Genomic DNA, 19,226 nt, shown 5'->3' with positions numbered 1-19,226 from the left:
TTGGTGGTCTAGACTACACTTGGGAGTCTGGTCTACACCAGTCCAGAGAGACTGTAGCTTGGTGGTCTAGACTACACTTGGGAGTCTGGTCTACACCAGTCCAGAGAGACTGTAGCTTGGGAGTCTAGTTTACATAAGTCCAGAGAGACTGTAGCTTGGGAGTCTAGTTTACACCAGTCCAGAGAGACTGTAGCTTGGGAGTCTAGTTTACACCAGTCCAGAGAGACTGTAGCTTGGGAGTCTAGTTTACATAAGTCCATAGAGACTGTAGCTTGGGAGTCTAGTTTACACCAGTCCAGAGAGACTGTAGCTTGGTGTTCTGGTTGACACAAGTCCAGAGAGACTGTAGCTTGGCAGTCTGGTTTACACCAGTCCAGAGAGACTGTAGCTTGGGAGTCTAGTTTACATAAGTCCATAGAGACTAGGATACTGCATGGTAGTAGGGTTCTGTGTTTTTCAGTATCCCTGAGCTGCAGTACAGCATGACAGAAGTGAGCTCCAAGTCCCAAGGCACCAGTAGAGGGATACTGTGGATGGAGGGAGGTCAGGTCAGACAGAGAGGGCATGAGATACATTGAAGAGGATGACAGCTCTTAGGTCAGAAACACAGACATGGACATACATGGCTGCACACATACTGTATGTCACACACACATGAAGAGCTGATGCCTCTTGAGACCAGGCAGGGGATGTGTGCGTTATGTTCCCTGACAGTGTGTCTGAGAGTCAGTCTGAGGACCCTATCTGTCTGTCAGGACTTCATCGAGGATTTCATACCGGTGGATGTCTATGGCTGGAAAGGTCAGTTCCCTGGGGAGCGTGATGTGTAGCGGTGATGGCTCATTTAGTCTGTGTGCATCAGCCCCTTCTCTCTCTCTCTCCATCTCGCTCTCCACATCAAAAGTCTGGCTAGCAGGAACAAATGGAGACAGCCATGACCTTTCTGTCTCTCACTCACACCACCACAGCATAGAATAAACTGGGGGTTCTGTCTGAAGCCATGAGGCGACAATGAGACTCCCTTCTGAGACATGGTGTGTGAGAGAGAGAGAGACGTTCCAATCTGAGCGGCTGTGTTATATAGCATTGTATTGGAAGCGGTGGGGGAATGTGTGGCCGGCACAAAATTGAATTTGGGGTCCACAGATGTGACTGTTTGTGTGAGTCATCTGTGTGTCGTGTGGAGGTGTGGTCATGTGACCAGGGGGATGAGGTATTGCCTATCGTCCTCCACCGACAGCTCGCTCATCTTATGAACCATTCTGTTGCCTATTACCCAGCATAATTGAATGAGATCACACTGAATGTGACATATGAGGTCAACCTCACAGGAGCTGTTTTATCATCCTCTTAACACTCTTGCTGGAAGGTGAGCTTCTCAGAACATATTCGAATATCCTCTGCTTCTCTAACACACGCCTAAACATACTAATTTAGTAGAACTGTCTGCTTATAAAATAAAACATATGCCAGTCATCTTCACGAACCGCGAGGAGAAACGTTCTCAGCTCTGAGTCCTGCCACACACCACTGTTCTTTTACTCTTTTAAATCACTCAGAAATACAATCATAGCCATGCCACTGCTGCCACAGCAACCAAAAGGTTAGCTCCGACAGAGATTGATGCACAGTGGCTGCTTCATAAATACTCAAATATTTTAAGGATATTTTCCTTTGTCTGTGAGTGGAGTTGCTTTTGAGTGATATGTGACTTTATTGAATAAGCCTCACGTCCAAACGAGCTGCTAATAGAATCATTAAGGTCCTGAGAATGACTAACATCAGACTGACAGCCTAGAAAATGATGTTCATAAGTCATTTGAGAAAACGACCTTGATCACAGACTCAAATTATACTTGTGGGAGGAAAGGTTTTGGATCTACAGTATAAGCCTGTGTGTTAATAGGCTGAGAAGATTTTTGAAATAAACTTTAACTTTGAAGACCGTTGAATCCTGTTGTCGCTATTCATTTATATACTGCAGCACAATACTATTTCTCCTAAAGGATTAGCGTTTTAGAAACGGGTGAATTGGCTTTTTAAACACTGATGTCAGATTACGTGAAACGGGTGCTCAAAAGAAAAAGGTAGAGGATGATTAAGAGGATAAATGAAGTGAATCAGAGAGAGAGAGAGAGAGAATAACATTGCCCCAACACCAGTGAGGCATGCGACTGGGGAAATGAAGGACCTAATTGACCGTGACAGAGAAAAGGCTGGGCAGGGAGGGGTGTGTGTGTGTGTGAGGGGCAGGGAGGTGTATGTACAGTGCCTTGCAAAAGTATTCATCCCCTTTGGCATTTTTCCTATTTTGTGACATTACAACCTGTAATTTAATAAATTGATTTTTATTTGGATTTCATGTAATGGGCATGCACAAAATAGTCCAAATTGGTTAAGTGGAATGAAAAAATAACTGAATATTGGTGCGTACATATTGTGCGTACATATGTACTCACCCCCTTTGCTATGAAGCCCCTAAAGCCCCGATCTAGTGCAACCAATAACCTTCAGATGTCACATAATTAGTGAATTAAAGTCCACCTGTGTGCAATCTAAGTGTCACATGATCTGTCACATTATCTCAGTATATATATATATACACCTGTTCTGAATGGCCCCAGAGTCTGCAACACCACTAAAGCAAGGGGCACCACCAAGCAAGGGGCACCATGAAGACCAAGGAGCTCTACAAACAGGTCAGGGACAAAGTTGTGGAGAAGTACAGATCAGGGTTGGGTTATAAAAAAACTATCAGAAACTTTGAACATCCCATGGAGCACTATTAAATGGAAAGAATATGGCATCACAACAAACCTGAGAGAGGGCCGCCCAACAAAACTCAAGGACCAGGCAAGGAGAGCATTAATCAGAGAGGCAACAAAGAGACCAAAGATAACCCTGAAGGAGCTGCAAAGCTCCACAGCAGAGATTTGAGTACCTGTCCATAGGACCACTTTAAGCCGTACACTCCACAGAGCTGGGCTTTACGGAAGAGTGGCCAGAAAAAAGCCATTGCTTAAAGTAAACAATAAGCAAACACGTTTGCTGTTTGCCAAAAGGCATGTGGGAGACTCCCCAAACATATGGAAGAAGGTACTCTGGTCAGATGAGACTAAAATTGAGCTTTGGAGGTTCTGTCACACCATGACCTTATTTATCTTTGTATTTTTTATTATTTTGGTTAGGTCAGGGTGTGACGAGGGTGGTATGTGTGTTTTTGTCTTGTCTAGGGTTCTTTGTATATCTATGGGGTTTTGGTATTGTCTAGGTAAATGTAGGTCTATGGTGGCCTGAATTGGTTCCCAATCAGAGACAGCTGTTTATTTAGGTTGCCATTTTCCATTTTGGTTTGTGGGTTATTGTCTATGTGTAGTTGCCTGTCAGCACTCGTTATTAGCGTCACGTTCGGTTTGTTACATGGTTAGTTTGTTTAGTGTTCTTCGTAAATAAAGAAGAATGTATTCCAATCACGCTGCACCTTGATCTCCTCGTTATGACGAACGTGACAGGTTCACCTTCCATGACCCTAAGCATACTGCTAAAGCACCACTCGAGTGATTTAAGGGAAAACATTTAAATGTCTTGAAATGGCCTAGTCAAAGCCCAGACCTCAATCCAATTGAGAACCTGTGGTATGACTTAAAGATTGCTGTACACCAGCGGAACCCATCCAACTTGAAGGAGCTGGAGTAGGATGCCTTGAAGAATGGGCAAAAATCCCAGTGGCTAGATGTGCTAAGCTTATAGAGACATATCCCAAGAGACTTGCAGCTGTAATTGCTGCAAAAGGTGGCTCTACAAAGTATTGACTTTGGGGGGGGCACTTTCAAGTTCTGTTTTTTTTGTGTCTTATTTCTTGTTTGCTTCACAATAAAACATATTTTGCATCGTCAAAGTGGTAGACATGTTGTGTAAATCAAATGATACAAACCCCTAAACATTTTTAACTCCAGGTTGTAAGGCAACAAAATAGGAAAAACGCCAAGGGGGGTGAATACTTTCACAAGCCACTGTATGTTTGTGTGTGTGTGACCTCAGAGCCAAATTCACCCCAGAGCCCCATTCGATGAGACGCTAATGACATGGGTAATACATTCAACAAGGTGAAGGGCTGAGCTGCTGAGGGAAGGGTAGAAGTGTTTAATTAAATACACTGTGTGTGTGTGTGTGTGTGTGTGTGTGTGTGTGTGTGTGTGTGTGTGTGTGTGTGTGTGTGTGTGTGTGTGTGTGTGTGTGTGTGTGTGTGTGTGTGACTGTCTCTGTGTCTGTCTGTGAGGCTCTGTGCTGCTCATTAAAACAGGACCCACCGCTGGGTATGACAAGCCTATGATGGATGAACATGTTGAGATTATTTCTACAACTCCAGAAGAATGAGAGTGGGAAGAGAAAGAGAGAGGGAAAGAGAGAAAGATGGAGAAAGAGAGCGAGAGAGAGAGATAGAGGGTGAGATACAGAGATGGATAGAGTGAGAGAGAGAGAGAAACAGAGGAAGAGGTAGAGAGATAGGAAGGACATGAGAATAAGCACTGCAGTCATCATTAACATATGATTGCTTCTTTCTTTAATCTTAATTAGCTGGTCTGAGACTCAGCTTTCTCCCTCCCTCCCTCCCTCCCCCCTCCCCCCCTCCCTCCCTCCCGTGCTTTCCCTAGGGATGTGCATCTTTCCCTTTCAAGACGATTCGATACGGATCTAGATACATGGGCTCTGATCAAATACAGGAACGATACGTTATAGTCTGAAATGATTTGATGCGATTCGGTTCGATGAGATACGATTTGATGCAGTAACATTTGATGCACAAACACATTCGTTTTCCATTCTAAATTAAAATGTGCTGCTGAGCTGGATCTGTCTGAGCTGACTTCTGTGTGTGTGTGTGTGTGTCTATGGTGTATGTGCCATGTAGGCACCTGAGCTGAGCCATAAAGGAGACTAGGCATCTACCACCCCCACACACACACACACTTTGGTTCTGAAATCACCATGAACCACTAACTAACTTGTCATTTTTGCAGATTAAGTGTTTGAGTTAGTAATGTATTAATATTTATCATTTAAAAATTAGCTATGACATGAATGAATACCAGTATGGACACTCATTTAAGGCTTTTTCTTTATTTTTACTATTTTCTACATTGAAGACATCAAAACTATAAAATAACACATATGGAATCATGTAGTAACTGCAAAGTAGCTACCATTTGCATTGATGACAGCTTTCCACACTCTTGGCATTCTCTCAACCAGCTTCATGAGGTAGACACCTGGAATGCTTTTCCAACAGTCTTGCTTTTCCTTCACTCTGAGGTCCAAATCATCCCAAACCATCTCAATTGGGTTGAGGTCGGGAGATTGTGGAGGCCAGGGAATCTGATGCAGCACTCCATCACCCAATTCAATTTCAAGGTGCTTTATTGGCATGGTAAACATTTGCTTGCCAAAGCAAGTGAAGTAGATAATATACAAAAGTGAAATAAACAATAAAAATGAACAGTAAACATTACACTCACAGAAGTTCCAAAAGAATAAAGACATTGCAAATGTCATCTTATGTATATATACACAGTGTTGTAACGATGTGCAAATGGTTAAAGTACAAAAGGAAAAATAAATAAACATAAATATGGGTTGCATTTACAATGGTATTTGTTCATCACCGGTTTCCCTTTTCTTGTGGCAACAGGTCACAAATCTTGCTGCTGTGATGGCACACTGTGGAATTTCACCCAGTAGATATGGGAGTTAATCAAAATCGGGTTTGTTTTCAAATTCTTTGTGGTTCTGTGTAATCAGAGGAAGATATATGTCTCTAATATGGTCATACATTTGGCAGGAGGTTAGGAAGTGCAGCTCAGTTACCACCTCATTTTGTGGGCAGTGTGCACATAGTCTGTCTTCTCTTGAGAGCCAGGTCTGCCTACGATGGCCTTTTTCAATAGCAAGGCTATGCTCACTGAGTCTGTACATAGTCAAAGCTTTCCTTAAGTTTGGGTCAGTCACAGTGGTCAGGTATTCTGTCACTGTGTACTCTCTGTTTAGGGCCAAATAGCATTCTACTTTGCTCATTTTTTTTGTTAATTCTTTCCAATGTGTCAAGTAATTATCTTTTTGTTTTCTCATGATTCGGTTGGGTCTAATTGTATTGCTGTCCTGGGGCTCTGTGGGATCTGTTTGTGTTCGGACCAGCTTGCTTAGGTGACTCTTCTCCAGGTTAATCTCTCTGTAGGTGATGGCTTTGTTATGGAATGTTTGGGAATCGCTTCCTTTGGTTGTAGAATTTAGCGGCTATTTTCTAAATTTGGATAATTAGCGGGTATCGGCATAATTCTGCTCTGCATGCATTATTTATTTGGTGTTTGACATTGTACACAGAGGATATTTTTGAAGAATTCTGCAGGCAGAGCCTCAATTTGGTGTTCATCCAATTTTGTGAATTCTTGGTTGGTGAGTGGGCCCCAGACCTCACAACCATAAAGGGCAATGGGTTCCATTGCCAGATCCTAATTGGTATGTTGAATTTTATGTTCCTTTTGATGGCATAGAATGCCCTTCTTGCCTTGTCTCTCAGATCGTTCACAGCTTTGTGAAAGTTACCTGTAGCGCTGATGTTTAGGCCATGGTTTGTATAGTTTTTTGTGTGCTCTAGGTTAATGGTGCCTAGATGGAATTTCTATTTGTGGTCCTGGCGACTGTACCTTTTTTGGAACACCATTATTTTGAGATTTACTGTCAGGGCCCAGGTCTGGCAGAATCTGTGCAGAAGATCTAGGTGCTGCTGTAGGCCTTCCTTGGTTGGTGACAGAAGCACCGGATCATCAGCAAACAGTAGGCATTTTACTTCAGATTCTAGTAGGGTGAGGCCGGCTGCTGCAGACAGTTCTAGTGCTCTCGCCAACTCGGTGATATACAGTATATGTTGAAGAGGGTGGGGCTCACTCTCCTTCTTGGTCAAATAGCCCTTACACATCCTGGAGGTGTGTTCTATCCGCCATCACTTCATATTTCAGCATGATAATGCATGCCCCAATGTCTCAAGGATCTGTACACAATACTTGGAAGCTATAAATATGCCAGTTCTTCCATGGCCTGCGTACTAACCAGACATGTCACCCGTTGATGTCACGACTTCTGCTGAAGTCGAAGCCTCTCCTTGTTCGGGCGGTGCTAGGCGGTCGACGTCACTGGTCTTCTTGCCATCATTGATCCATTTTTCATTTTCCATTGGTTTTGTCTTGTTTTCATACACACCTGGTTTCAATCCCATTCATTACCTGTTGTGTATTTAACCCTCTGTTTTCCCTCATGTCTTTGTCAGAGATTGTTTTATGTTCAGTATTCGTGTTTTGGTGCACGACGGGTCCTCATACCCACTTTGTTTCATTGTATTTCATGGTTTTGGAGTGTTTTAAGTTATTAAACCACCAAGATTTGATTCTCCTGCGCCTGACTTCCCTGCCACCTATACACATGACTGTGACAGTTGAGCATGTTTGGGATGCTCTGGATAGACAGCATGTTCCAGTTCCCGCCGATATCCAACAACTTCCCACAGCTATTGAAGAGGAGTGGCACAACATCCCACAGGCCACAATCAACAGCCTGAGGCAAATGGTGGTCACACCAGATACTGATTTTCTGATCAACACCCCTACCAACAGATGCATATTTGTATTCCCAGTCATGTGAAATCCATAAATGTATTTCAATTGAATTAATTGAATGATATATGAACTGTAACAGTAAAATCTGTGAAATTGTCGATGGTTCGTTTATATTTTTATTCCGTATACATACAGTATTTTGTCAACTACTAAAGCCAAATATCACGCAGGCCATTTTAGCATTTAAATGCTGAAGGTACAGCAAGATTGTCACACCCTGACCATAGTTTGCTTTGTATGTTCTATGTTTTGTTTGGTCAGGGTGTGATCTGAGTGGGCATTCTATGTTGGATGTCTTGTTTGTCTCTTTCTGTGTTTGTGCCTGATATGGTTCTCAATCAGAGGCAGGTGTTAGTCATTGTCTCTGATTGGGAGCCATATTTAGGTAGCCTGTTTTGGGTTGGGTTTTGTGGGTGATTGTTCCTGTCTTTGTGTTTGTTACACCAGATAGGGCTGGTTTCGGTTTTTCACGTTTCTTGTTTTTGTATATTGTTCTATTTTCATCTTTATTAAAGATGTATCTAAATAACCACGCTGTGTTTTGGTCCACCTCTCCTTCAACAGATGAATCCTGTGACAGAATCACCCACCACAACAGGACCAAGCAGCGTGGTGACAAGCAGCAACTGCAGGAGAAGCAACCAGCATCACAAGACTCATGGACATGGGAGGACGAGTTGGACGGAAAAGGACCCTGGGCAGAGCCAGGGGAATATCGCCGCCCCAAAGCAGAGCTGGAGGCAGCGAAAGCAGAGAGGCGGCATTACGAGGAGCAGGAGAGGCAGCGATGCCCCACTGGACTGAGGGGCAGCTCCGGACTGAGGGACAGCTCGGGACTGGGGAGTAGCTCAAGACTGAAGGGTAGCTCAGGACTGAGCTTCCTCTCAGTCCTGAGCTTTCTCTCAGTCTTGAGCTACCCTTCAGTCTTGAGCTACCCTTCAGTCTTGAGCTACTCCCCAGTCCCGAGCTGTCCCTCAGTCCGGAGCTGCCCCTCAGTCCAGTGGGGCCCTTGGTTAGGGCTACTAGGCCAAGGTTGGCGGCGAGGGTTGCCAATCTAAGGACGCGAATTAAGCGGACTAATACTTTGTTGGAGTGGGGTCTACTTCCCGTGTCGGAGCCGCCACCGTGGACAGACGCCCACCCGGACCCTCCCCTATGGGTTTAGGTGTGCAGCCGGGAGTCCGCACCTTGAGGGGGGGGGGGGGGGGGTTCTGTCACGCCCTGGTCTTAGTATTTTGTGTTTTCTTTATTATTTTGGTCAGGCCAGGGTGTGACATGGGTTATTTATGTAGTGTGTTTTGTCTTGGGGTTTTTGTAGGTTGTGGGATTGTGGTGTAGTATAGTTGTCTAGAAAAGTCTATGGTTGCCTGGAGTGGTTCTCAATCAGAGGCAGGTGTTTACCGTTGTCTCTGATTGGGAACCATATTTAGGCAGCCATATTCTTTGAGTGTTTCGTGGGTGATTGTTCCTATCTCTGTGTTTGTTTGCACCAGATAGGGCTGGTTTTTCACGTTACGTTTATTGTTTTTGTATTGTTCGTCATTATCTTTATTAAAGATGTATGAAGATAACCACGCTGCATTTTGGTCCTCTCTTTCACCGGAAGAAAACCTTAACAAAGATCAAGAACAGGCCGCGAAGCTGGGCACAGAGTGCAGTTTAACTAGGCTACTGATATTGGCTGGGGTTGTAGCACAGTTACATGCAGTTTGGCACTGAAGGGGAGGACACATCAGTTGTCCTATTTTCGAAAGGTAGAAAGAATGTAGTATAAGCAAAAAAGAATGTGTGAACCGGCGAGTTGTAACGTTTGAATTGATTTTCTGACCCTTTGTAGTGGTGACACGTCATACAGGGTTTTGAGCCCCACCTGCATGTTATTTTGCCATTAATATGTGTCACATATCAGTTTGCAAACAATGTCCCCGAAAAATAATTGGAGCAACATCCAAACATGGTCTCTTTTTTGCTTTCTTGAGTAAGGCAGCTCCAAAATGCAGGTGTTTAAGCCTAGCTCAGTGCTTTCTGTGGTGGTGGGGCAGCCAGCATAAAATATAGAGTGTAGGTTGACAAATGTGTGCTGCTGCATAAATTATGTAATATGCCAGGGATATATGCATACTGTTGCTAAGAAAGTAATACTAAATGTATGTTGTGTATGGTGGTGCACTTGTAGCCTTTAGCCTGTTTTAGGAATTCTATCACTGTACAAATAGTTATATTGATTACGTCCGTCTTAGCTTGCTCATTAATGTCCTACTCGAAATGACGGATTACCTCATTGTTCCCTTATTCCATAGTTTGTTCGTCTCAATTGTCAGAAGAAACTACATTTGTTTATGAAAGTCAGCCATATCAGCTATGTTTTTTAAAATTAAAGGCAGTAAACGAGGCTGAATGAACTGTTTTGCGGCCACACAAGGCTCCACTGATAGCCAGGTGTAGCGGTGTTAAGAATTCACAACTGACAGTATCTGCTGTATAGATAGACTGTTCTCATTGTTTAGAAACTCACACACAAGCCATCTCTCCCTGGTACCTTCCAGTCAAACCATAGCCATCTCCCTCACATGAATGAATGTGGCCTAAGGCATCGTAAATCTACTGTCAGCATTAAGCCCCAGAGGCCCACTCTCAGTTCACACAGACACAATATAGTTTTTTAAGAACTCCTTATTCTGTTGCATAAAACAATATTTTGATGCAATAACAGTATTATAAAGTAATCTTAGAATTTCACCCACAACAACATGCATTAAAAAAAAGGGAATTTTCCCCACCAAGATTTACATGCTAAAATCGTCACTGGATCGATGCATACTTCATTTGGATTGGGTTTTCGTGAATTGTTGCATCCCTAGCTTTCTCTCGCTCGTTCCTTCACTTCATCTGCCTTGTAGCACTCTTTCCCTCACTTCATCTGCCTTGTAGCACTCTTTCCCTCACCTCATCTGCCTTGTAGCACTCTTTCCCTCACCTCATCTGCCTTGTAGCACTCTTTCCCTCACCTCATCTGCCTTGTAGCACTCTTTCCCTCACCTCATCTGCCTTGTAGCACTCTTTCCCACCCGTTCTCTCTCTTTATTTCTATAGCAATCACCCTCTTTGAAGCTCCTCCATCCTTCTCTCACTATCTCTTTCACCCCCTAAAGCCTCAGTCTCCCCTACCATCCTCCCTCTCTCTCTCTCTCCCCCTACAAATCTCTCTCTCTCTCCCCCTACAAATCTCTCTCTCCATCACTGCCCATCTCTCTCCATCATCAGATGATTAATCCTTGCTGAGGCATACAGTAAAGTCATACAGCAGGGATAGTCATTTGTAAACGGCTAGTAATGCCTTTCCCTCATACCTCATCTGATATTTATACATCTCATTCCTATAGCCTGAGTGGCAGGCAAGCCCCTTGAGAGCACATTCAGATAGAGATACGGCCTAGTAGGAGGGGAATGGCTAGGCCTCTGTCTCATCGAGTCATCTTAACACTAAACCGCATCTCTCTAAGTGAGAAGTGTATCTCTCAAATCATACCAACAGAGCCATTTTCTGTTCTCCATTCATGAGGATAGAGTGAGATGAAAGCAGTGTGTTCTAAATCCACACAGATGAAGGGGACGAGACAAGAAGAGAGGAGAGGGGGTGTAGAGATGAGATATGTCTGCTGCTAAGGCAGAAAGTTTGGGACTTTCAGTAGCTAGTCTGTTTGATGTTTAGCTTTAGAAAGGAGGGGTAACTGAATGCAGAGACAGGAGCCAGGGGAGGAGGAGGAGAAGGAGGAGAAGGAAGAAGGGAGGGGATTAAGACTGACAGTTGCAGGTCATAACAGAACAGGGCAGGACAGGGAGGCACAGCTGAACTGCTGATCAGCTGAGATGTCACCAGTTCTGGCACCTCAGAACTCAGAACACAGTGTCAGTGACAGATTCACTGAATGAGATAGATACACTATATATACACATAAGTATGTGGACACCCCTTCACATTTGTTGATTCGGCTATTTCAGCCACACCATTGCTGACAGGTGTCTAAAATCGAGCACACAGCCATGCAATCTCCATAGACAAACATTGGCAGTAGAATGGCCTTACTGAAGAGCACAGTGACTTTCAATGTGGCACCGTCATAGGATGCCACCTTTCCAACAATCAGCTTGTCAAAATTCTGCTCTGCTAGTGCTGCTCCAGTCAACTGTAAGTGCTGTTATTATGAAGTGGAAACGTCTAGGAGCAACAACGGCTCAGCCGCAAAGTGGTAGGCCACACAAGCTCACATTACGGGATCGCTGAGTGCTGAAGCGCGTAGTGTGTCCTTGGTTATAACACTCACTATCGAGTTCCAAACTGCCTCTGGAAGCAACATCAGTACAATAACTGTTCATCGGGAGCTTCATGAAATGGGTTTCCATGGCAGCACACAAGTCTAAGATCACCATGCGCAATGCCAAGCATCGGCTGGAGTGGAGTAAAGCTCGCCGCCATTGGAAACGCATTCTCTGGAGTGATGAGTCACGCTTCACCATCTGGCTAGTCCAACGGACAAACCTGGGTTTGACGGATGCCAGGAGAACGCTACCTGCCCGAATGCATAGTTCCAACTGTAAAGTGTGGCTGTTTTTCATGGTTTGGGCTAGGCCCCTTAGTTCCAGTGAAGGGAAATCTTGACACTACAGCATACAATAACATTCTAGAAAATTCTGTGCTTCCAACTTTGTGGCAACAGTTTGGGGAAGGCCCTTTCCTATGTCAGCATGAACATACCCCCGTGCACAAAGCAAGGTCCATACAGAAATGGTTTGTCGAGATCAGTGTGGAAGAACTTGACTGGTCTGTACAGAGCCCTGACCTTAACCCCATCAAACCCCTTTTGGATTAATTGGAACGCAGACTGCGAGCCAGGCCTAATCGCCAAACATCACTGCCCGACCTCACAAATGCTCTTAAGACTGAATGGAAGCAAGTCCCCGCAGCAATGTTCCAAAATCTAGTGGAAAGCCTTCCCAGAAGAGTGGAGGCTGTTATAGCAACAAAAGGGGGACCAACTCCATATTAAATGTCCATGACTCTGGAATGAGATGTTCGACAAGGAGGTGTCCACATACTTTTGGTCATGTAGTGTCCATTCTGGCACCAAAAACTGATAGACACAGAAAAAGTTGTGCCAGTAAGCGGGAGGTAGATGGAGAGTGAGCGAGTGAGAAAGAGAGTGAGGTGGAGAGAGACAGAGAAAGAGGAGTGGAGAAAAGCAAGAGTGACAGAGGTAAAGTGAGAGAGAGAGAGAGAGGCAGACAGATAGAGACAGACAGACAGAAAGAGGGACAGGGTGTGATGGCTAACGAGCGAGGAGTCTGAGGCTGAGGGCAGTAGACAGGTGATAGAAGTCTTCTGCTGCCAGCCACCCACACTGAAGAGGTCACAGTCACTCACACCTGCCAGCGATGTGTCAATGAGTCAATGAGAAGGGCCTGACCTTTTTGTCTACCAACTACAGGTAGAATAACTTTGTGTCTACGAAAGTTACAGACTACAGATAGGCCTACTGACAAACAACAGACAGTCATTTAGGTGAGATACTGCAGGAGGATGGCAAAGGGGGGTTTGAGTGTGCACTGGGCATTGTACTGAAGTGTGGGTGTATGAGTCTCTGGCGAATATCCTACCTGAGGCTGCGTGAGCGGGGGCGCATGGGCGAGTGTCGTCCCTCCTCGTCGGTGATGCTCTCGGAGCTGAAGTGCTTGGTGAGGAAGTGTAGCTCGTCCGCCGTGGGCTGGAAGGGCAGCTGGTGCAGCTTCTCCTGGGATGAACAGGATGACTGTGAGAAGCAGAGAGGGAGGGATTACAAGGGTAGAAGAGCCGGGCGCTAGTAGCGGCTAACTGCTAGAGGGAGAGAGTAACAAGGACAGAAGAGCTGAGTAGCTAGTAGCGGCTAACTGCTAGCGGGAGGGAGTACAAGGGCAAAAGAGCCCATTGCTAGCAGCGAGTAACTGGGTCTGGGAATGGTAACTCCTGGCTAGTGGCTATGGTCGTGTGCTCTATTCTCTACTGGGCTATTGCCTTTGAAGAGGAGAATTAAAGAAACTGTGAATGAACAAACTCTGGAGAGTTTAAAATTGGGATAACGGTTTGGGATAGCTGCATGATGAGACTAATGATGATTTGAAAAAAGTAGCTTGAAAGGCATGAGCTCTGCTTTGGTTTTTTTGCGCAGGCTGTACACACATCATTAGTCTCTCATACACAATTTGACAAGCACTTGATCATGCCTCGAATTTCACGACGGCATCCCCTATGTGCACCCTAAAAGAATGCATGCCTTTTGCGGCCAGTAAGCACCTCTCACTCACATGGCTCTCCATAACGTGATCGGGTCTTTCTCACAGGCTACAAGTGAAGACAGACACATTGGGGACGCAACTGCATATTGAAAATATTGGAAGAACTGTCCGTCCAGATTTACTTTTCGTCAGTCAACAAGATGAGTAGGCCTAAAGAACCCATAGTACAAACGTTTTCACTTTTTCCACATTTTGTTACGTAACAACCTTATTCTAAAATGGAATTAATAAATATCCCCATTAATCTAAACAAAATACCTCATAATGACAAAGTGAAACCAGGTTTATAAAAAAATATTTTAAATAAAAAACAAATAATTATTTTGTATTTAGAACCTTTGCTATGAGACTCAAAATTGAGCTCAGCTGCATCCTGTTTCCATTGATCATCCTTGAGATGTTTCTACAACTTGATTGGACTCCACCTGTGGTAAATTCAATTAATTGGACATGATTTGGAAAGGCACTCACCTATTTATATAAAAGGTCCCATAGTTGACAGTGCATGTCAGAGAAAAAAACCAAGCCATGAGGTCGAAGGAATTGTCCGTAGAGCTTCAAGACAGGATTGTGTAAAGGTACAGGTCTGGGGAAGGGTATCAAAACATTTCTGCAGCATTGAAGGTCCCCAAAAACACAGCGGCCTCCATCATTCTTCAATGGAAGAAGTTTGGAACCACCATGACTCTTCCGAGAGCTGTCCACCTGGCCAAATTGAGCAATCAAGGGAGAAGGGCCTTGGTCAGGGAGGTGACCAAGAACCCGACAGGTCACTCTGACAGAGCTCCAGAGTTCCTCTGTGGAGATGGGAGAACCTTCCAGAAAGACAACCATCTCTGCACGACTCCACCAATCAGGCCTTTATGGTAGAGTGGCCAGAAGGAAGCCACTCCTCAGTAAAAGGCACACACAGCCCACTTCGAGTTTGCCAAAAGGACTATCAGACCATGAGAAACAAGATTCTCTTGTCTGATGAAACCAAGATTGAACTGTTTGGCCTGAATGCCAATCGTCACGTCTGGAGGAAACCTGGCACCATCCTTACTGTGAAGCATGGTGGTGGAAGCGTCATGCTGTGGGGATGTTTTTGAGCGGCAGGGACTGGGAGAGTAGTCAGAATCTAGGGAAAGATGAAAGAAGCAAAGTACAAAGAAATCCTTGATGAAAACCTGCTCCAGAGCACTTAGGGCCTCAGACTGGGGCGAAGGTTCACCTTCCAACAGGACAACGACACTAAACACACAGCCAAGACAATGCTGGAGTGGCTTCGGGACAAGTCTCTGAATTTCCTTGAGTGGGCCAGCCAGAGCCCGGACTTGAACCCGATCTAACATCTCTGGAGAAACCTAAAAACCTAAAAATCCACATCCAACCTGACAGAGCTTGAGAGGATCTGCAGAAAAGAAACTCCCCAAATACAGGTGTGCAAACTTGTAGTGTCATATTCAAGAAGACTCGAGGCTGTAATCGCTGCCAAAGGTGCTTCAACAAAGTACTGTGTAAAGGGTCTGAATACTTATGCAAAAGTAGTATTTACATTTTACATTTTTTATACATACCTGTTTTTGCTGGGTCATTATCATTATATTGTGTAGATTTATGAGTGAATGTTTTATTTATTTTTAACGTTGTAACATGACAAAATGTGGAATAGGTCAAGGAGTATGAATCCATTCCGAATGCACTAGTTTTAGGATTTACATTTGAAATTTGGTTTAGTTTAAGTTTTATCATAACATTTGTATAAAATGTAGATATTATTTAGTTTCAGTTGAAGTGTTAGGGACAGAAAGTAGCCTATGCTTGTAGGCTAGGAGCCAATGATGTGTTGTATAGTTTTTGTTGACGGTGGGAAGTAATGCAGTAATTGGTCAGGTCATAGGTTAGGTAGTGTCAGCAAGATGGTGTAGATGCACAAAGTAAACAGTAGTAATGGGTCAACTTCCGCAACAACCAGGAGCGCTGAAGCGAGAGGTTAAACTTCTCCGCTGTTTCTGTCCTGTAGCTACCAGTTGTAGCAGCGTGAAGCGCGTATACAAGCACATATACTCTGTGTGACTGTGTGAGAGCAAAGTCTTGCCTCGTGCTCATTTCAGTGGCCACCTTAAAGCGGATCACTTCTGTCAAGTCGGTGAACATCATTGGTCGCTGCCTTTCAAATTGTGTTGCATGCATAATGGGTTAAAGAATTGTCTGACTTGTGCCTAAATGCCAACTGCATGAACTTTACAAAAATCACGATCAAACGTCATTAAGTTTTGACGGCAAGTTTCTGCATTTGCTCTTCACCAGCTTCATCCTGCAGCCATCACCTGCATTGTGGGAGGCTCTGTTGTCAACCAATCATTAGGGTGTTGGTTTTTCCCATGCGAACGTGACCAAAGACATAAATGAAACAAGAAACAATTTGACTCAATTTATGTATACAGTAGCTATACGTTAGTGGCCAGTTTATTAGGTACACTCATCTAGTCCTGGGTCGGAACCCCTTTGCCTCCAGAACAGCCTGAATTATTCAGGACATGGAAATGTTGCTCAATTGGTATCAAGGGACATGATTAGAGATGCACCAGCACTACATTTTTGGCCGATACTGATGTCCGATATTTTCCTTGCCAAAAAAAACGATACCGATAACCAATATTACATTTTTTTAAATGTTTAACACACACACACACACACACACACACACACACACACACACACACACACACACACACACACACACACACGAACGCAGTGGTCTAAGGCACTACATCTTAGTGCAAGAGGCGTCACTAGAGTCCTTGGTTCGAATCCAGGCTGTATTACATCCGGCCGTGATTGGGAGTCCCGTAGGGCGGCGCACAATTGGCCCAGCGCCGTCTGGGTTTGGCCGGGGTAGGCCGTCATTGTAAATAAGAATTTTACTTGCCTAGTTAAATAAAGGTTACACACACCACACTGACCAAAAAGTTATTTTGTTGGCATTTACTTATGTTCCTATTACCAGTAAAACATAATCAAAACCTCTTTCTTTCACTTACTTGCTGTGCTGTTTCGTTGTTCATTTGTTCAGTCGTTTCATTCTCAACCAGGATTTCATCATACATGTCAAGCAGTGAAGTTTCAGCTCTGTCTGTCCGTGGCCTCACTTCCTCTGTGTGCACTGTCGCTGTGTCCGAATTACATCTTGTCCAGCTGTGTATGTAACATTTCACGTAAACCCTGTTTCTTGTCTGCATCGAAGTAGCGGTCCTTGTACATAGCATCGAGGATGGTGGCGACACCGTAAAGAGAGAATGCCACCGAATCGCTTGTGCACAGTCTGTCGGCAGTTTTGCTGAGCAGGTGTTTCAATGCCATGACGGAGGGTATCACATCTGCTGCAGGCGCAGTTGGTGAGTTTATTTCTCGAGTCAGTTTTTTGAATGGAGCTTGAAATGGCAGCAGCGGTATGACAACCAGCACATTCATGAGCATGCAATATGACTTTCCTCAGTATGAAATCCTCAACGACCCACTGTGCTGTCAGACTCAGCATGCTCATGGGGCTGATATCGCTGGTCCAAATGTCAGTCGTGAAGCTAATAGCAGTTACTGTGTAACTTCGGTAGGGAAACATCTGAAAAATAGCTTACTTGATAATGTGTACCGGTATTCGACCAGCGAAAGCCAACATCACCCACGACAGAGAATGGTTGATTGTTGATCCATTATCTTGGATTTTGCCTTTGAGTTGCTGAAGTGGCCTTGCTGAAATGTTCTTACTCTTTCAAATGACTGCTCAACTTGTTGACTGCCTGATCCACACAGCAGACATTGTGGGCTAGGTTAGGAATGCTGTGTTGCACGTGTAGCGCTAAATACTACGTGGCGTCATTACATCATGTACCTACGTTATATAGGTATACACTTCAGCTTTGACATCGGTTTTGCACATCGCCGTTAAACTAGACAACGGGCCGATGTTGCCATTTTTAGCTAATATCGGCCAATATGTTCACCGATATATCGTGCATCCCTAGACAGGACTGCATGTGGGATTTTATTCGTACCATTCTCAGTAAATCCTCGACACTGTTGTGCATGAAAAGCCCAGGAGGCCCGTCCATTTCAGAGAAACTAGAACCGGCGTGCCACGCTCAAATTCACTACGGTCACTCATTTCGACCATTCTAATGATTAATCGAACAGTAACTGAAAGCCTCGATGGCTGACCTTGACGCACGCACACACACACACACACACACACACACACACACACACACGCACACACACACACGCACACGCACACGCACACGCACACGTACACGTACACGCACACACACACACACTCACCGAGACAGTGGAGCTGGGTGTGTTGGTGCCATATCCAGAGGAGGGCAGTGATGCCAGAGACCAGCGCCTGCCATCCGTCCTGAGAAGGAGATAGAAATGGAGGGAAACAGAGAGAGAGAGAAAGAAAGAGAGAGAGATACGGAGGAGCAGAGAGGATGGAAAGGATTAATGTCAGACAAGTTTCCTGGGTTAACTATGAAAGGTTTGATGGAGCCATGGTACCAAAGTTGTGCTTCTCCGAACTAGATGTCTGTAAGAACTTGAACACTGCAGACAAAGTCTGCAAACACACACACACACACACACACACACACACACACACACACAAACCAACAAACACACACACACACCTTCTGCCAAGAAGACAACATAGAAATGAATATGAGATTAAATGAAATATGTTCTGCAGGAGGGAGTACAGTCCTGGTTACAGGGCAGGTCCATGCAGGTTTGGGATGGCCATAATTGAATTTCAAGCACAATGACCAGGGAGGTTTTCGAATGGTTCACCTAGAAGAGCAACTATCGGTAGATGGGTAAAAAAAAAAGATAAAATAGACATTGAATGTCCATTTGAGCATGGTGCAGTTACTAATTACACTTTGGATGGAAACCGAGGCCAATGGTGACTTTAAAACTGTTATAGAGTTGAATGGCTGTGATAGAAGATAACTGAGGATGGATCAACAACATTGCAGTTACTCCACAATACTAACACAATATACTGTACCGACGAAACATGCATCCTGTTTGCAATAAGGCACTAAAGTAATACTGCAAAACATGCATCCTGTTTGCAATAAGGCACTAAAGTAATACTGCAAAACATGCATCCTGTTTGCAATAAGGCACTAAAGTAATACTGCAAAACATGCATCCTGTTTGCAATAAGGCACTAAAGTAATACTG

General features: G+C 44.4%; 1 protein-coding gene across 1 annotated transcript in view; it reads right to left on the bottom strand.

The window, feature by feature from the left end:
• Positions 1-19,226, bottom strand: part of LOC115145313 (microtubule-associated serine/threonine-protein kinase 2) — a 124,341-nt gene that overhangs the window by 25,620 nt on the left and 79,495 nt on the right. The window contains 2 exon segments of the mRNA XM_065003190.1: positions 13,323-13,474; positions 18,318-18,396. Coding sequence (XP_064859262.1) covers positions 13,323-13,474; positions 18,318-18,396 — 231 coding nt within the window.

This window comes from Oncorhynchus nerka, linkage group LG17, assembly GCF_034236695.1.
Source record: "Oncorhynchus nerka isolate Pitt River linkage group LG17, Oner_Uvic_2.0, whole genome shotgun sequence".
Classification (NCBI taxonomy): Eukaryota; Metazoa; Chordata; class Actinopteri; order Salmoniformes; family Salmonidae; genus Oncorhynchus; species Oncorhynchus nerka.
The sequence above is the reverse complement of the archived record's forward strand: the minus strand, read 5'-3'. Positions and strand labels throughout refer to the sequence as shown.